At 41.1% G+C, this 19,279-nt stretch overlaps 1 protein-coding gene across 14 annotated transcripts in view; it reads right to left on the bottom strand.

Annotated features, from left to right (window-relative positions):
- Positions 1 to 19,279, bottom strand: part of FAM13A (family with sequence similarity 13 member A) — a 378,453-nt gene that overhangs the window by 1,945 nt on the left and 357,229 nt on the right. For 13 of the 14 annotated variants that reach the window (XM_079153220.1, XM_079153218.1, XM_079153221.1 and 10 more), the window contains 8 exons: positions 18,744 to 18,882; positions 18,014 to 18,095; positions 17,033 to 17,253; positions 16,342 to 16,425; positions 9,695 to 9,790; positions 8,185 to 8,268; positions 3,121 to 3,317; positions 2,448 to 2,549 (listed from right to left, as the gene is read on the bottom strand). In XM_079153220.1, coding sequence (XP_079009346.1) covers positions 2,448 to 2,549; positions 3,121 to 3,317; positions 8,185 to 8,268; positions 9,695 to 9,790; positions 16,342 to 16,425; positions 17,033 to 17,253; positions 18,014 to 18,095; positions 18,744 to 18,882 — 1,005 coding nt within the window. The remainder of the gene's footprint in view (positions 1 to 2,447; positions 2,550 to 3,120; positions 3,318 to 8,184; positions 8,269 to 9,694; positions 9,791 to 16,341; positions 16,426 to 17,032; positions 17,254 to 18,013; positions 18,096 to 18,743; positions 18,883 to 19,279) is intronic. The other variant, XM_079153219.1, reaches the window with a different exon arrangement.

Here is a 19,279-nt window from a genome sequence, read left to right as displayed (position 1 = left end):
CCCCTGAAGGTACCGTACAACTGGGCTTTTATAGTTAATCTAGCATTTGGTAGAATGCTATGAAGGACTAAGAAATACAGAAAGTCTCTCTTGGATCTTAAGTATGATTTCACAGTTGAGTTCCTATTAACTGAAATCCTTTATTCATACTTAGTACTTTCTCATTTTTATTTATTTCCCCTAGTAAGCCATTAAATTTCGGATTAGCAATTTGTACACCCACAATGTACAGTTGTTTTAAGAACAGAGAATTAATTCTCTTGCTTATAAACGTGATCCTGGGATTCAGCAATTGGATCACATAATATTAAGTCTTGATAGTTTACTAATGTTATATGAAGATTTTTTTATACACACCAGTATCAGTTGGGTGAAGTATAGTAGTAGTACTTTATATCCATGATCTAACATCACCCTTGCAGCAACCTGATGTGAAGGTGCTGCTGTCCATAGTCTGTGCATGATGAAACCAGGAAGAGCAGTTAGGCTCCCTGCAAAGCAACTGCTCCCCACCCTGTGTGGTGTGGGGCCACTTCCACTGTACTGTGAAATGCTCCTGCTAAAGATTCAAACCCAGGCTTCCCTTTCTTACCATTAAAGAGCAAATGTGGGCAAGGGGGATAGCATGGGGCTTTATTTGATTCACGTACTAAAACTAAACAGATTTTATTCATGCTCTGCTTTGCTCTAGGAAAGAATTCTATGGCCCCTCAGCAGGGAACAGGCGCCTTAGGAATCTGAACATCTGGCACCCATTCACTCCCCTACCCCAACGCCCTGAGAGGGGCTTCACTCTCTTCAGATAGGAAATGGAGACAGATCTTATGATGGTGTAAGTCCCTCATAATTCTAGACTTTTTGATGATTAAGTTTCATCATTTGTAATTTTTATTTTTATTTTTTTGGTACTGGGGATTGAACCCAGGGGTGCTTAACCATTGAGCCACATCCCTAGCTCTTATTTTATATTTTGTTAGAGACAGGGTCTTACTGAATTGCTTAGGGCCTCTCTAGATTACTGAGGCTGACTTTGAACTCGTGATCCTCCTGCCTCTGGAGCTGCTGGGATTACAGGAGTACTCCACCACACCTAGCTATCATTTGAATTTTTTTTTTAAAGTTGTGCATGTTATATAAGATATTGTCCATAATATATGACAACAAGAGCAACAAAGAATCTGTGGATAATCCAAACATGCTTAGAAAGAAGATAGGTTGGGGGAAACATATCAAAATATTAATCTTTTTTGTTTTGATACCAGGGGAGATTAACCACCAAGACACATCCCCAGCCCTTTTTATTTTGAGACAGGGTCTTGCTAAGTTACTCAGTGCCTTGTTAAGTTGCTGAGACTGGTTTTCAACTTGCAACTCTCCTGTCTCAGCCACCTGAGCCTCTGGGATTCCAGGCAAGCACCACCACAGCTGGCCAAATATTAATCTTGATTTGCCTATTTTTTATCTGCTCATCTATATTCTCTAAATATCCTATAATGTGTGGAGAATGAAAAGCAAATGTTAAAATATTAAAAATGTAAAAATTTTGAGAAAGTCCATATAGGGCAGATCCAAATCAGAGATCTTAAAAATAAATTGACATAATAATTGAAAAAATATTTTATTTCCTCAAACTTCAGGACATATAAAAGAGTACTCAAGAGAAACTATATTCACAGAGTTGAAATAATTTGGACTAATATAAAACCAATTGAAAATGATTAAATCTAATTCCAGTGTAAGAGATGCAAATCTATCCTTGGCCCCTGCTGTGACTTTGGGAAGACAGTCATTATGTAGTCACTTGTAAACTCAAATGACTTTCCCTGCCAAATCTTGTACACCAATGACTATGCCTTAAAACTCACTGGGGGGGTGGGGGGGGGACTCTCAACCAGGTGGATTTACTTTATATATATTCTTCTCATGTATATTTTCAAACTAGAAACTATCATTTTTGTTTTGTTTTTCATGGTACTGGGGATTGGCTGAACCAAAGGCATGCTAGGTAAGCGTTCTACCATTCAGCTACACCTCTAGCCCAATCTGAGTTTTTAATGAGCTTAGAGATCAGTGATGATTGGGAGTTCCCTTTTCCTTATTTCTCTAATTTGAGGAAAAAAAAAAAAAAAAATCCCCAGGGCTCTCAACTTGAAATTCAGCTCCAGAGCCCCTGTTTTAGATGAAAATTTGATGTGACAGATTAGTTTTATGCACGTTAACTGAATCCACATCAGTCATGGACACTGGTCAGGAGCATTTCTTCTTGGAGGTACACATAAATCTCACCATCTCACTGTCAACCTCTATGGGTACCTGGGCACAGACCCTCGCACCAGGTTATAGGGAGGATGTGGAACCGTCCCCATCCTGGAGGCATTCCATACATCTGAACAAGGCACTTGGCTTATGTAGTGAGGAGATGGGGACAGAAGGGACACGTGCATTACCTTCCATTTTGTCTGAAGAAATTGTCTTCAAAATCACGAAGTTTCTTTCGAATTTTTTTCTTTTCCTCTCTCATTTCCTGAAGGTGTTCCAAGAGTTCAGGTCTAAGAGGAAAGAAAAAAATGTCAGGAAATTAAATCTGAATTGTTATAAATGTAACTTGACAGGGGTTGTGGAGACAGAGGGAAGCAAGTAAATTAAATTGATGGGAGCACTGTGGAGCAGTAGAAATGGGTGCTTTTTTCCCTTGAAAGCCCAAACATGCCAACAATAGATGCATAGACTGGGACTCCTGTTAGTTATGCATTCTTGGGCCTCGTGGGATCCTGCAGCCCTTTATCATATTTTTCATTGAAAGAAAGAGATGACATCTGTGCTCAGTGTGCATTAAATGATGAGCTGTAGCGTACAGAACCACACCACACAGTGCCATTTAGTGAGACCTTCTGGTTATTTAAGCAAGATCTCAAAAGCTCCCTTGAATCATATGGGATGAAGTATAGAAGGAAACCGAGATAGGATTTTTTTTTAAGTCACTGTTTTCTCCACACAGAAGCACCCCAGGTAAATCACTTATGTTCTGCCAGTCAATTTATTCAAATACAAAGGCTAAGATAATATTTATGGAAGTTATTTTCTCTGACCTATTTTAATACCACCCTGAAAATGACATACATTGAAGCAGCGTGCAGATTTGAAAGCCCTGTGTCCTGGCTGCATTTTGATGGTATTTTATCATCCATTGGGGAAATAAACCCATCAGCATCATCTTCAAATTGGTCCAGAAAACAACGTGCACTGAAATCTGTTTTGAGAGTGACTGTGAAGTCAGGCTTCGTGTTGCCATCATCTTCTGACCCCTCCTCTTCTTCCTGGAGACACAAGCAACCCCAATAAAAATCTGGTCACATTTTGGGGCATGCTTTCATTATAGTAGCATTTAAAAATCATCTGATAATTCGGGTTTCGTGTAGTTTCTTCTGTATCTATTATATTAAATGTACTGTTATGAAGGTATGGAAGCAAAATGGCAAAACCGAGGAGGCTTTCCCAGATGGTCCCAGCTGTGACTTCAGGTCTGCAGTCCCTTTACTCCATAGGAGTAAATGCTTCGGTAATACATTTTTTTCAATTTAAATGTTAAATATTTAAAATTAATTTTACAGACAAATATAGGCCTTTTAAAATGAATAATTTAAATTTTCTGTTTTTTTCTGGGGGGATACTGGGGATTAAGCCTACTGAGTCACATTACCAGCCCTTTTTATTTTTGATTTTGAGATAGGGTTGGGTCTTGCTAAGTTGCTTAGGGTCTAAGTTGCTGAGGCTGGCTTTGAACTTGTAATCTCTTACCTTGACCTCCCAAGTTGCTGAGATTATAGGCATATGTCACCATGCCTGGCAAGTATCCCCCCCCCCCCCAAAATAATTGTCATCTGTGTAATTTTTATAAGAATTGAGATAATGTAGCTAGATGTGTGATGCATACCTGTAATCCCAGGTACAGGGGAATGAGGCAGGAGGATTGTAATTTGGAGGCCAGCCTTGACAATTTAGCAAGACCCTGACTCAAAATAAAAAGAGTTGGGGGAATATCTCAGTGGAGAACATTTGACCAGTATGCTAGAAGCCTTGGGTTCAATCCTCGGTAGTATGGAGGTCGAGGTAAGAGATTACAAGTTCAAAGCCAGCCTCAGCAACTTAGGCCCTCAGTAGTATGGAAAATAAAAATTGAGAAAATGCATGTCAGGCACCCAGTGAGGCACAGGCAGCGCACAGGCAATGCACATCAGTTGTCTCTCCTGGAGGAGAAAGTCTTGGGAGAATCACCTGACCTCAGCTCAAGGGAAGCAGGATTTGAGCCTATCTGGTGACTGCTGTCCCCATAGCTGGGACAATATCTGCATATTGGAGATGCTCAATAAGTGTCTAGTAATTTACTTTTAAAAAGAGAACTACAAATAATGACTATTATAGAATATTAAAGTCTGCAACTGATAACAAGTGAAACTACAAATAAGAACTGGGGTCCTTGAATGAAATCAAGTATCCAGGCCTTATCAAATCTATCTCCAAGTCCTGAGAGAATTTAAGGCACTTCAATGTTTTCTGAGATGAACCTAACAAAATTACTCTTGGTAACCTTTGAAAATAATGGGAAGAAAAAAATAGCAAAAACAGACATTCAAGTAAGACCACAAATGGTAGATAGTGGTAGATTCTAAAACACAAGGTATGAACAGTTGGGAAAGATCAACTCACTAGCACTGGCTGCTGAAAAACCAATTATGAGTTTGTAGGTGATGTAGCTCGGTGGGAAAGTGCATACCTAGCATGTGCCAGGCTCTGGGACAACCCCAGGGGGCATGTGCACGGACACACACACACACCACACACACACACAAGAAAAAGATAAAAACTATTTTTCCTTTTTATGACAGAATTGGCATAATGTCTAGATTTCAATAAAGAATGAAGTGAGCAGACCCTGTAGACCTTGTAAAAGGAAAGCTGGCAGGATGAGGGGCGGGGTGCTGCACACCTGCAATCCCAGTGACTTGGGAGGGTGAGGCAGGGGGTTCACAGGTCCAGACACTAAGCAACTCAGAGAGACCCTATCTCAAAAAAAAAGGGCTGGGGATGTAGCTCAGTGGTAAAGTACCTGGGTTCAATCTCCTCTACTAAAAAACAAACAAACAAAAACAAACAAAAAAACCCCAAGAGCTGGCTGCACAAATTTCGGCCCGGGGTGATGCAGTGGTGACATGACTTGGAGGGAAGTCCACAGCAGGCTCTCTACCTGACCCTGACTCATCTACCATCAGACATTTGGGCAAAGGCATAAAAGGTATATTCCCCAAATGTATGTCTTGATTTAATCTATCTCATCAGGCTTGAAGAGAAGTATAAAAAGTAACTGGGAAAGTTCAAGGTCCTATCAGATTAGGAAAAAGCAGGACTCTCAGAAGCAAGCACTGCCCAGAAGACATGGAGACTGCGCAAGCGTGGCACGGAGGACTGGGGACTGCGCAAGTGCAGCACAGTGTGACTCGACATGAGGCACACGGTGGTTCTCATAGGGTGACCGTCCCCTAGGAGACATGTGGCCATGCCTGGAGGCAGTTTTGGTTGTCGCAACAGGGGAGGGGGTGGTGATACACGATTGGCATCTAGTGGTTAGAGGCCAGGGGCACTGGGAAGTATCCTACAAAGCTTAGGACAGCACCCCAGCCTTGCCCCGATGTCAGTGGTGTGAGGCTGTTACCTGCCCTGTGAGGACTAAAATCAACTTGCAGTGTGTCCATAAGACAAAGACCTGGAGGACTAAAAGGGCCTTGGCTATCCAGATTAAGGACTGTCATGGCTAAACCATACCTGGAGTAACATCTAGTTCTGGGTATCGTTTAAAAGGGATGTAGATAAACTGGTGTGTGTGTAGACAGCAGAGCCAGGAGACTGCTGAAAGATCTGGAACCCATATTACATCACCACAGAAAGAAAACTTGGAGAAAAGATTTCCCAGGGTGTGGCATGGGCGTCTATAAAAGTATGAAGAGCTCTTAGGGAAGAAACTGTCTGTGTAGTCCATCTTGCTCCAGAGGGCAAAACCAAGCGTACTGGATGGAATGTAATTAGTTGATAACTATGAATGTGACAAATTTCAGTGATTTTCATTGTGATATTTAAATTGCACAAATAATTAAATTATGCTTTATATTTAAAAAATATAAAATGAATGCATTTTAAGCTATTACTGATACTTAGCTCATATAATGAGCAACTGCACCCTCCCCACCTCTGTAAATGTTTTGAGCTTGATGATGGGTTCCCTCTGCAGGGACAGTGTTTCAATTCTACCAAAAAAGTTTTAGAAGAGATTCCTGCAGAGGATAGAGAACTGACTAGGTTTCTTTGGGCTGGAAGATCTAGCGCTTCAGAGTTTGAGCTCTGTTTCTTACACAGAATATTAAAACAGGGATGGGTTTAAAGAAACTGTTAGATATAATTTTACCTGCAACACATCAAATTCTGAATTGTATCAGAAATAATAAGAATCAGAGCAGACAAAATGCATACTAATAAGCCTGGCTAATAGGAACAAAACAAACCAAAAGGCAACAGTATTTACAAAAGCAACAGAGTCATTGCAAAATTCTCTAAAATTTTGAACATGATGTGGGCCAGAGATAATAATCCACAGGCAAAGTATTTTTGTGAAAAATAAATGAAGCTAAAGGATAAGAATGGGAATAATGTCCTTTTAAAAAAAGAGTACTATTAAGATATCTTCCATTCATTTAATGAGGCAATTATCAGATGCCATATTTTAGATGTGTTCAAGAACACATTTTTACCCACTAGCAATTTCATGACATGCCAAAAGAAACATGCTGATTTTCATACACACAATTGCACAAATTTCTTCAATTATGCAAAATTACCTGCTAGACAAAATGTATCCTCTTTCATCAACATCAAGGCATATTGTAAGAAAATAGCCCTATTTTTTAAGACACAATATAGCACACTGGTCCAGATTTCTCAGTATCATTTAGAGCATATTCATAAGTTCTATTTGATAATATGAACAGTAAACACAGTCATTACCTAATACCATAAAGTTAGGCATATAAAGAACTTAAGATCTCTAAGATGTATGAAAAGGAATCAAGTAGATAAAAGACGACTTTGTAGCTTATGGCACCTTACCTCAGGCAAGATAATGAAGTTTTCAATTGCTGTCCCTCAGGAAAGATTATTCTGAAAATGGTAATTCCTAACTATAGTAAACAAATGGAACTGTCACAGAAATATGACAGGTGAGACTTAAAACTCACTTCTACTTTGAATTTCACTCCCTCTTCGAACCTAAACAACTTCAAAAGATAATCATCATTTTTTAAAAAATGTCTTTGATTTTCTTCTCTAGAGTTCCCTATAAGGCAGTCAATTTTAAATGATCAGTTGTCTAGAAACAAAAACACAAAAGAGGCTGATCCTAGTATGGCCAATTAGGGTCTCAGAGGCACAGATGGCACTGCCCCTTCTAGCAAAGGCAGCCACTGGTGACAGGGATTATCTGTATAAAATTCATAATGACTACTGGAAAAAAAAAAAAAAAAAAACCAAGGCATATGTCCTAGTGACTGCCAGTCAGTCACAGCACCACATCCACAGATGAAGTACTGATGATGACATTGGTCCTGAGAAAGCAATGTGCTGGGGGAAGGAAGAGTGGGTGAAGCCACCAGCAAATCTGTCGAAGACAACTCAGATATTCACCTATAAAAGTCTAACTTTTCATTGCATTTTACCTTTTTATTTTATTTTTTAAATATACTTGGTATGTGATTTTTTTTTTTTTTTTTTTTGAGTCTAATGAACTAATTTAAGATTTTGGAATACAGAAAATCTATTCCCCAGATGGGAAAAACGAAGCAGAACAAAAAAGATTCTGGAAGACAAAATGATCTCTCAAAACAAAGTAAAAACTAAACAGCAAAAAAAAAAAAAAAAAAAAAAAAAAAAAAAAAAAAAAAGAGGGAGGAATGAAATGAGACTAAGGAAATAAGCTAGTCAATGGTCTAAGCAGAAGGGGATGGTTCCAGGTTGGTTATGTGCAGCTATTAATTTGTAGGGCATGCTACAAGAAGCCATCACCCAAGGGCACAATCACAGCCTTTTCCCACAGGAGGGGAGATGCAGGTTTTGCTATGGGTTAGCAGCTGAGGTCTTCACCTTTATCTCCTTGAAGAAGGAAGCAGTTTCACCCTCGATAATTGGTTGCAGCAAAGGGCTTCTCCGCTTGCTGGAGGGGGAACCCTGTGACAGGTGTTAACAAGTAGGTTACATTGCGAACCCCTTCCCCTCTCCCTCCTCCTCTGGGCTTCCTCTGACCACACTAGTATCTGATTAGTCTTTTAACTATTCTAACCCCTTCCCACCAAAAACTCCCAGGAAAACCTAAAACAACCAAAGTTCTTCTGTAAGTTGCAGTTTCCCTTCAGAGCCCACACCCATCCATCTGGGAAGAAAACTGGAACAAGAAGAGCACATGAAAAACCCTAAAGACAAACACACCTGCCTCTCCTCCCTTTTTCCTCCCCAGTCACAATAACTATAACACTATAATCAGCTCAGGAGAATAACCAAATTCAAAAAGCAACATGAAGGTTATCTACTTTCTCTTTTTAGGAAACCCAAGGGTTCATAACTGGAGAAAGAAAATGATTCCTTAGGTTTAATCCTTTTATTTAGGAGTTTATTCTACAGGAAATTTCTAGAAGAGTAACTTTCTTCAAACACAGCTGCTTGTGGTTCCTGGATGCTCCTTTAGTCATTAAAGGGGGCACACACACTAAAAGAAACATAAGAGCATATTCTAGGTCTAGGAATAAACAAGGGGATTTAAGTAAGGAATAGACGAAGCAGCAGCTGAGATGAATATGGATCTTCACAGTGACATCGAAGTGAGGTGGTGACTGCCCATTAAGAAAAGGGCATGAGGGCACTGAATCAGGCAATGTTTCCCCCAGAGGTGCAGAGGGCACTAACACCCCACTGATCAGCCAGGGGCGGGTGCCTGGGGGCTGGGCTAAGGGATGGAAGTATGCTGGCTGGTGCTGAATGGCCTTCCATAGCTGGAGCCAAGCTGCTGCTCCCTAACTGGACAAGATCAAAATCCAGGGGACAAAAGCAGCGAGCCCAAGGACACAGAGGGCAACTTCATAACCATTAGCCAGACTCCCTTTCTTTCTACTCCCTCTACTTCTCCATAGCCTCCAAGAGCAGGAGACTCTCTCTAGAGTTCCTCAGGGGATTCTCCCTGGATTGGACTCCCAAAAGAGCTGTCCCTCTTTGGGATGGAGACTGTGGACAGAGCCCCTTGGACCAGAGAGGCACTGTTTGCAGTGAAGAGCCTGAAGAAGGCATAGCCCCTGACCCCTGTGCTCTGTCTCTGAGGAAAGGATCAGGGAGGTGGCTCAGCACATGTCAGATAGATATATATGGTAAAACCATGTCTCCCCAAAGGGGGAAATTCCATCAGCCTCAGATTTGCTCACTGTAGGCAAAGGTAGCCTCAGAAATCTGATAAAGTCTTCATTCCTCCAGCTTATGGGGCATGGTTATTAATCACTAGTTCAGACCTTTTCTTTAATGAGAAAGCAGGTTAGAGCCCTATTAATATACCCAGGGTTCATTCGACCAGAAAGGCAATGTATCAATGACAGGCAGGTTTTGCACTCACAATGATGGGTACGGTGTTGACCCGGGACAGGATCTGTTTCACTAGCCGGTACCTGTCGTATAGTGGCTTCATAACCTGGCGTTCATTCTTTGTCACCTGAAAAGCAAGAACAAGATTAATAAGAAGCCCGTTCCCAGGCCTCATGCTACCAGCTGTCCAAGAGAACAGCTCTGGTGGGCCCTTGTGTCCCACAGGAAATACAAATATTGCATCTGGAGTCTTAATCTTAAAGAATTTATTTAAACTAATATTTATTCAATAAATATTAAAAATACATACTTCAGTTGCAGATCAGTGAGAATTATTCTATTGGTAATATTGCTTTTTATAAATCAAAACTATGATCATTCTTCCCAGCTATACCAGTCCTTGGTATATTATCCTCAAGAATTTAAGTCATCATACTACAGTGATACATGCATACCCATGTTCCTAGCGGCACAACTAACAATAGCCAAACTATGGAACCAGCCAGCGGATGAATGGATAAAGTAAGTGTGATAAATATGTACAGTGGAGTTTTACTCAGCCATAAAGGAAAATGAAATTATGTCATTTGCAGGAAAATGAATGGAACTAGACCATTCGTTAAGTAAAATAAGCTAAACTCAGCTGCTCAATGGTCATATGTTTTCTCTCATATATGGAAGCTGGAGAGGAAAAAGGAAAAGGTGGAGGGGGTGAGGGGAATCTCGTGAAAATCAAAAGATGATAAGTGGAATAGAGGAAAAGGACCACAGGGTAAGTGGGGGGAGATGCTGGGGAGTGATACTGGCCAAATTGTATTGTTATATTGTGTGCATGTGCATACGAACACGTAACAACAAATCCCACCATTACATACATACATCTATACAACTATAATGCACTGATAAAAAAGTATGGAAAAAATTTAAAAATTTAAAAAAGAAAAATATATAAATATTTGTACCAACAAACAAACAATGGTCATTTTTAAGTTCCTGCTTAAAACTTCTCAAAGGTTCGAAATTCCCAGAGGACTTGCTAGTTGTTGCGTCCAGGGAAGAAGCAAGCTTGTGTTTCTGTTACAATGCATATCATGCAGTCCCTAAGTTATTTACATGCCTTTGTGCTCCATGAAATTGTTGTGTTTTCAAAAACAGGATTCTGGCAAACAGCAGGTATTCAAGACACATTTGCTGAAAGAGCACACGGATGACTCATTCATCCTTGTTTTCCTAAAATTTGGCACAGGGCTCAAAATGTTTAAAGGATGAATTCTCTAGGCAGTAGGGAATAATGGAGCCCAACTCCCTGGCATAGTATTTGAAGCTGCTTGTGACCTGCTGCTTCTCTCTGCCCATCACACCTCAAGCTCCAGAAATAAACTAGGCCATCTCAACCTCCTTGTCTAATTCCATCTCCTCTGAAATGGTTTACCTCTCTGCTCTCTGGCAAATTCCATATCAACAGCCACCTCCCTGCATGCAGGTTTCTTCTAACATCCCCCACTCGGGGAGACTTACCCTCTCCTCCATGTCACTACCTGACTTTGTGTATGCCTTGCAATTTCATAAACGCTTTTATTCTCCATTGTAACTGTTCACACATCTGTCCCCTTCTTTACACTGTGGCCCCTTGGGAGCAGGATTTTGTTTTTGTATCCCTAGTCACTATTTCAAAGCCTGACATAATGGAAATGTTCCATAAATATTTACAAAATAAGTGAATGACTGTTGCAAACCTAAGTAGGTATGAGCGATTCACAGGTAAGCATGCATTTTCTTTTGGTTACTTCAATGAGGAATGAGATGAAATATCTTTGTTTCAAGCCAGCTGTTTGTCTTTTGCATTCTGTTACCACTCTACACCTGATAAGGCAAGAGTTACAGAGGTGGAAAAGGGCAAGTGGTATTTAGCTTTGACCTTTCTCTTGTGGGTCCTTTGAGTCTTCAATTTCAAAGACACTGCTGGGTCGTGCATAATGGATTATCCTTTGTTGCTGTTTGTATTTGCTTGTCTCAAAGTGATCAACAGTAAGTGCATTTTGGATAAACAGCACAAGCTAGGAGAGGATCCTACCATCTTGCAAAACATTTTGTGGATTTCCCATCATTAGAAATAACAACCCCACCTCATTTCTGTTGCTTCCATTATCACAATATTAAAGGGAGAGTGGAAGGGAACCCAAATTATTTTTCATGAAAAAGACTGAGAATCTAATTATAGGTGTGATTACTACACACCCTCCACAAGGGCTAACACAGAAAGACCAACAGTGTCAAGTGTTGTCGAGAGGGTTGACAACCCAAAGTCTCCTTCAGAGCTGGTGGGGGTGGAGTACTTTGGAGAACTATGTGGCAGTATCTACCGAGGCTGAACCTGTGACCCACCAATTCTGCTGTTAAGCACAGACCAGAAAAGATGGTCACTGAAATTCTCCGAGCCTTACTTTCCTGACTGGTGAACAGTAGAATTCAGATTTGAAAATTTTGACAACCCATAATTGTTTGAAAAGGAGTTTAGGCCCAATATGTTGTGTACTATCTCTTCAAAATCCTTTCATTCCTCTTTTAAAGTTTAATTTTCATTTAAATGGTAATGCTGAATGATTTTCCAAAGTGTGGAAATAGGATTATTACTAAGATCTATTTTTACACACAAATCAAAACATAACTAGATATGAAGATCTAAAGGACAAAGGCAACATTTCCACTGTCTTTGCTCATGATTTAAAAAATCTTTTTCTAGTGCTCACTTAAATACCCTATTTGTTATTAAGTTTCAGATAATATGTCAAAACACAATGGGAACATTAGCCAATAACTGTCCACATTTAATGAGTGTGGAGTCTTGATTGGAAATCATAAGGATCCGATTAGAAAGCTGTTTGCCTGCCTTTATCTTTTGGGATGGTTTTGTTTTGGCCTCAAATAAAACTGCCTTACGTCACTTTGGTTGCAATTTCATGGACAGAACCATAAAAGTGAATGGCAAAATGAATCAAATATTTTGAAGACAAATCTGAATCATGTAATCTTACAGTGAGAAAAGTGTTATATTTTTACATGATAAAGTTAATGTAATGATAGGGGAATGATTTGCCTGAGGCAATGGACCTGGGTCAAGAACCCAAGTCTACAGACTCCCAGTCAGGTTTCTTTCTCCTCACAAATAAGTGAAGCAGGAGCTTGACACAGTGTTGATGGAGCATTACTCTCCACAGGGTTTGACCCGGCTATCCTTTTAATAAAAGAATTCTGCCTTCCAAGCGAAGAGCTCTGCCTACGTTGCATTTAAAAGATCTGTTTATGAACACAATTGGTGAGAAAATATGCTACAGATAAACAAAAATTACACTGCCTGAAAATCTCAATTAAGTAGTTTGAGATGTTGGAGGAGGGGATGGTAGGGGAGGGTACCTGTGAGTCATAAACTGCTGGAAAACGCAATGAGATGGATTCTTAACAACTGTTGCCTTCGTGGCTTATTAATTCGGAAAATGCCAACTCTCACTTTTTCATTGTAAGGTAATAATAGTAGGCTGCTGAACAAAGATCAGAAAATCCAAAACAGCAGCTAACCAAAGGGTGGTATTTATATATGACTCAGATTGGCATAAATGTGAACCTGGCTATGTTGAGGCCCCAAGGTGTTGAAACACAGGGTTAAAAGATGTCAGTGAGCAAAAGACTTAAGAAGAACCCACAAGCTCTGATCAAGCAACTTATTTTCTCCCCCAAACTTTTATAACTAAAGCCTCTCGCACTAAAGGTACCACAGTGAGCTGCAGGTATTTGCTGTGCTTCTCTGTGCTGCGGTCTTTTGATGAGATCCTTAAATGTCGAAAAGAACACACTTTAACAGTTATCAGTAGGGAATGATGTGCCCATGTGTGAACTCTTGTTTTTCATCTCCAGCCTGCTCCACGTTAAAGCAAACAGCTGCACAGACACTGCAGCTGGTTTGACTTGTGATTCTGATAGTGTCTTTTTAAACCAGAATCTGTGGACTCAGCAAAAACCCATGAATTCTGAGCACCTGAGCTTCTGAAAAACTGGGACTTGGAATGACAGTTTAGTTCTGGAAGTACATTTATTTTTTGCCTAAGTATCCTGTCCAAATGATATTTACAGACCAGGGTCCATGGCAATACCATAGATCTAAGAATTAAAAGTTCACTATTTGCTTTTCAGACTGGCCAGATAGCAGATGAACTCTGCTTTTCCTGAGGAGGCTGGTGCATCATGTTCCAGAGAGAGGAAGAGTCTGGCCTGGGACCAGAAACAAACAACACTTGAGTTTCCTAGAGCATTTATTCTCTGTCCTATGAGATGCTAGGACCCATCTGAAAGAATGATGAAAGAAAAATGAATAAGGCAGGACCAAGAACTAATACTTCATATTCCTACTGATCAGAAGGTAGAAAAGGTGCATTCTTTCTCTTGATTTAATCATTTAATGAGAAGTTGGCCGCAGAGAGCAGAACATATAATTGTAACAGAATTGAAAACTATCATTTACTTTGCAACCCCCAAAGTCACCCCATCCCACTTCCTCAGTGCCAGACATCCTACCGATAAATATATGTATACATGTCTGTGTGTCTCTCTGTAATTCATTTAATTTCCATGACAACCCACAACAGACATCTACTCTATAAACACAGTGCTGCGGACCAAAGAGGTTACCCAAGTTGCCTAATGTCACAGAGTTAGAATCAGTTGGGTTGGATCGGAATCCAGGTTTGTGACTCGAAGGCTTACAGTGGCTACACATGGCCTTGATTCAGGTGGAATGAATTGGCCCAACTCCAAGCAACAAATATTGCAGCACACAAACCAGTGAATTGGCAGCAAAGTTAAAGTCAATCTAGAAGGCAGCTGTGAGCTCTTGGGAGCTTCAGGCAAGGAAGTCCTTGAAGGAGCCTAGCAATGTCATATCTGGGGTCCACATAAGGAAAACAAAAACATTAAAGGAGGAAAACATACAGCATCACCAAAGTCTGCCTGGCGGCCATGAGGAGAGCTACACTTATGGTCTAGGCCTACAGCGGAGGAGTTCCTCTCTGTCCACAGAAGTTCAGTTCTACCTATACAAGTTCTGAACACTCCAGTTGAAAAGAGTAAGATTGCACAATATATTTGAGCTTCACAGCACTTCCTATTTGGTTCAATGCCTTTATAAAACTTGGGAAAGGAAAAAAAAAAAAAATTGGCTGAAGCATGAACATTATCCCAGAGTGCTGGTATTTTTCCATTGCAGGGACAAGCCAGCAAAATCAATCATCACTGGTGCCAACAATTTTTTTTTTTTATAGAAAAATTTAAACCTGATATATTCAAAAACAAAATGCAACTAGTCACCGGGCTCTTGCTATGCGTCAAGTCTCAGCACAGATGCTGAGGATTAGGTTCATCACTACGAACAATGTCCAGAATCCCTGCCCTCACAGGTGTCAAGGCTAGTAGCTGGGATGTAGCTCAGTGGTAGAGCATTTGCCTAGCTTGTGCAAACCCCTGGGTTCAATTCCTAGCACTGGGGGTGGGGGGGGGGGTGGGGAGAGACTTAGTAAATCATTCTGGAAACCTTTTTTAGCAGTACTGGGATTAAACTCAGAGGCAAATACTCTACCATTGAGCTACATCCCCAGCCCTGGAAGCCTCTTTATTTAAAAGCCTTAAAAGTGTATATTTTAGATGAAATGACTATGTCCATTATCTAGTTGTGACTGAAACTGGAAGCGAGGCCTATGCTTTTTTGGCTATAAAAATCCATCTGCGAACCTAAGTTTTGTAATTCCTTATACCTGCTTTTAAGAATTTGTTTTGCTGAGTTTTTAATAACACTGTGAACAGAAAGAACGTTGCTAAGAGTAACTAACAAAAACGATCTAAGTTCCTCAAGGAGGACAACAGACTCCTATCATGCTGCTATCCACCCACAGCTAGCAACCAACATTCAACAAACACTTGCTAACAAACAAAACCACCTCAAATGCTTCCTCTTGTTGTGAAAACGCAGCCCTATTTTGGATGCCTCACATTTTGGTTGTGAATGCAGCTGGAAGTCCTCAAAAACAAACACAGGGGGCTGGGGAGATAGCTCAGCTGGTAGAGTGCTTGCCTCGCAAGCACAAGGCCCTGAGTTTGATCCCCAGTACCGCAAACAAAACAAACAAACAAAAAAAAACAACAAAAAGACAAAAACAAACACTGGTTGCAACTGCACTCTGCAGAGGGACTGAGTTTTAGGGCCCCTCGCTATAGTTGAAGATCTTCATTACACAGATGAGAAAAGTTAGGAGGCAGTGGTAGCTTATGGGCGCAGACCTGGGACAGGGACATGTCCTTAAACCTGGGCCATGTGCCTCCTCCATACTCCCTTTTCTCCTGCATCTCTGCTCCATCTTTTCCCTCTTCAAACAGGACACAGTTGACTTCATTTTAGCTGTATGCTAATTTTCCTTGGAACTTGATTTAAGTTTGGCATCTACTAGGTAACAGAGTTCTTTTAATTGACTGAGCCTTTAAAAATTGTGATGTGGTGTAAATACATAGTAAACCTCCTTTACAAGTGAAGGCAGCAAACAATAGGGAACTCCATTTACAAGATAATGAATGTAGAAAATCTGGTCCCAAGGTCAGATAATTGACCCCAATCAGAAAATGCAGTGTACCACATACCGGCCTTCCGTGAATGCTTTCGTAATAGAGGAGTGCCTTTTGCAGAGCCACTTTCTCATTAGCAATCTGGTCTTTGGTCATATCCTGAAGAAACACAGGGATAAGAAATGAAAAGGGGGAAACACTTGTGAATATTCCAACTGCTTTATTTAAACAAGCCTCCTAAAGGAAGGTTAAAAAGAATCCTCGTCCAATAGTTCTCCCTGGCTCTGTCCAAAAGCTGATTTAGGAATGAGCTAATCGTGACCTCTTGCCAGCAACACGGACAGCACAACAGACCCATCATTAACTACCTGGGGCTCCCATGTGGCAGCAAAGGCACGGTGAGTACTGAGGACAGCGGGAATGTGAGGCACGTGGGGCGTACTGAATGACTCATGCAGTGACTCCAGTGGGTTGCACAGTTCTGAAGGTTTGTCTAAAATCCTTCCACCTCAGAGAATCATAAACTGAATCATTAACTTCAATAGGTTCATTCTGAAATATACCTGACGGAGTTGTCTGCTTTCAATCTGTAGTCAAAAACCAAAGTACCCATAGGTGCAGCACTGCAGCTGTCTCATCTGCCTCCCTAGACATGTGGAAGGTTTATGGAGCACCACCCTCCAGCGGGATTCATGTGACACCCTGCATCTCTACCAAGCTGGCAGCAATGCCTTAGCATCGGCAGTTTGCTCCGGGGCCTCCACACCTTAATGTCCTCAGGGCGACTGGTTTCTGCCCTCTTCTCCTGGAGCTTCCTCTGGATAGACTCCAGGGTGGCTTCAACGCTGGGCTTGATAGCTTTATCTACCAGCTCCTGTTTCTTCTCCTCTTCTTTTTCAAGCTGGGAACCAAAACTCTTAGGGAGTGTGTTGCTTCGCTGCCGCACCCTGGGTGATATGTCCTCTTCAGATATCTTTAGTTTTGACTCTGGGTGAGAAGATTTGGGGAGAGATGAGAACTGAGTCTTGCTGAACCAAAATTGTTTTTCTGTGATGTCAATAACTGCTTAGCTACAGCTTCCCCACCCCCAATGGAGTATCTAATTATAATATCACTGAAAATCCCTGAGTCATTATGTAAAACCTGAAATAATGATAATGTCTTCCTGGATTAACCGGAATATTTCCTAAACCCTAATTCCTGAGAAAGCTTTAGCTCTGTAACACCCAAGCTTTAGCTACACTAGCCTATTAGCTGTTCTCAGAGTGGGGCAGATGCTTTCCCAGACCTGTTCAACTGCTGGCCACTTGACTTGAATGCCTCATTTTGAAATCATTTCACTTTGCCCTGTAGTTGTTTATATGACTGTCTCCTAAATGACAGCAAGCTCTTGGAGGGAAAGGGGCCAAACCCTTTGTAGAGTTATTTCTGTGTCTACAACGCTTTTCCTAACACCATAGCAAATGAAGTCTCGGATTAAACAGGTGCTTAAGAAGTATTGACTTGAAACTATTGTCCTTCTATTAGTGATTAGGGGAAATGAAGAAACGCTACAGAATGCTGGTTTGGTTGCCCTGTGATTGAGGTCATGGGAGGACATGGAAGTGACCCTGAAGAACTGGGAGCACTGGGGAATGTTTTGGGACCTGGGTATACCTCGGCAGTGGCACTTATGTGAGCAGAGATGATGGATTTGGCCCCAGCTTCTTGCATAGAAGCTATGCCATAGGTCCAGAACTTCACCTACCTTTAAGTTGCTTTCGGAATTTGGCAAGGTCATTTGTCCACTTCAGAACCTCTGGATTGGCTGCCTTGTCACTGTGGGAAGGCTGTGAAAAGGAAGTCCAGAGTCAATGATTCAGAACTGGGGCAGGGAAAAAGCTGCCAAATTTGATGATCTTTCTTTTTAAATAAGAAGGCAAAGTTGAGTGTCACAGAATAAGAAATTAACCGTGATTCATCAGAGCAAATTCACAAGTGTAATTCCATCCTCTTTCTAGCTGGTTAATTTTGATGCTTTCAATTCCTTAGGGGTTAAAAAGCTGGATCATTATAATCAGGAATGCATGTGGTGTATGACCCCTTTTCTGTCATTTGTAGGGCTCAACTTGTAAGGAGCAGAAAACAGAGGAGTCTGATGTTTGCATCGCAGCTACCATGAGAAATGCATTTGTGTCACTTGTAGGAAGCGCTAAGGAGAGAGTGGAGAGTACCATGAACTCAGTACGAATGAAATTTCAGAAAATAATCTTGAATTAAATTTTAGCCAAATAGAATATTTCATTCAATGCTTTTCCCCATTCCTGCTCACTGGCAAATTTACAAGTAGACTTATGCTCATGCAAGAAAAATGGTGACACCTGATGACCAGAGCTTAAACACTGTTCAGTGTTTATTGTCCTTTTAAGATTCCCTAAGAATTAACTTCATCACTTCTCAGGGAGAAGCAGGGGCAGAGGACCCTGTGGAGCACTTACTCTGTACTTCCTCTCTTCTTCAAATCTGTCTTCGAACTTTCGGATCTTCTTTTTCAGGCTCTGAATCCTTCTTGTGAGCTGGGCAGGTGTCAGGTCCTCTTGCTCATCGTCATAGGACCCCAGGGAGGAGCTTCGCCTCCTGTGAGAGGCAAGACTTGGGTCAATTCCCCCAGCAGCCGCTGACTGCAGGAGGGGCCTTGAAATGTGGGGTGCTCTGTGGCACAGAAGAGCAGAATCAAGACAGCCCTGATTCATTCTATGACTGGGCTCTGCATGTCCCACCTATTACATGGGTCTTTCTCTCACATTTATGATTAGTAAAGATAGAGTGAAATGTTTTCTGCAGGCCTAAAAGTTAAATTTGATAGAGCTTTGAAGAGGAAGTGCTAATGGAAATTGAACGTGTGATATTGCAGTTGGGTCACAGTGCAACTGGGAAACTACTAGATAGCCTGTGGACAGGGGTAGAGAACTTCTGATATGTTCCTCCATAGTCTCACAGCTTAATGTTTTGGGGTACTGGGTATGGAACCCAG

This window comes from Sciurus vulgaris (genome assembly GCF_902686455.1).
Source record: "Sciurus vulgaris genome assembly, chromosome: 9".
Classification (NCBI taxonomy): domain Eukaryota; kingdom Metazoa; phylum Chordata; class Mammalia; order Rodentia; family Sciuridae; genus Sciurus; species Sciurus vulgaris.
This window is presented reverse-complemented; position numbering and strand designations above follow the sequence as displayed.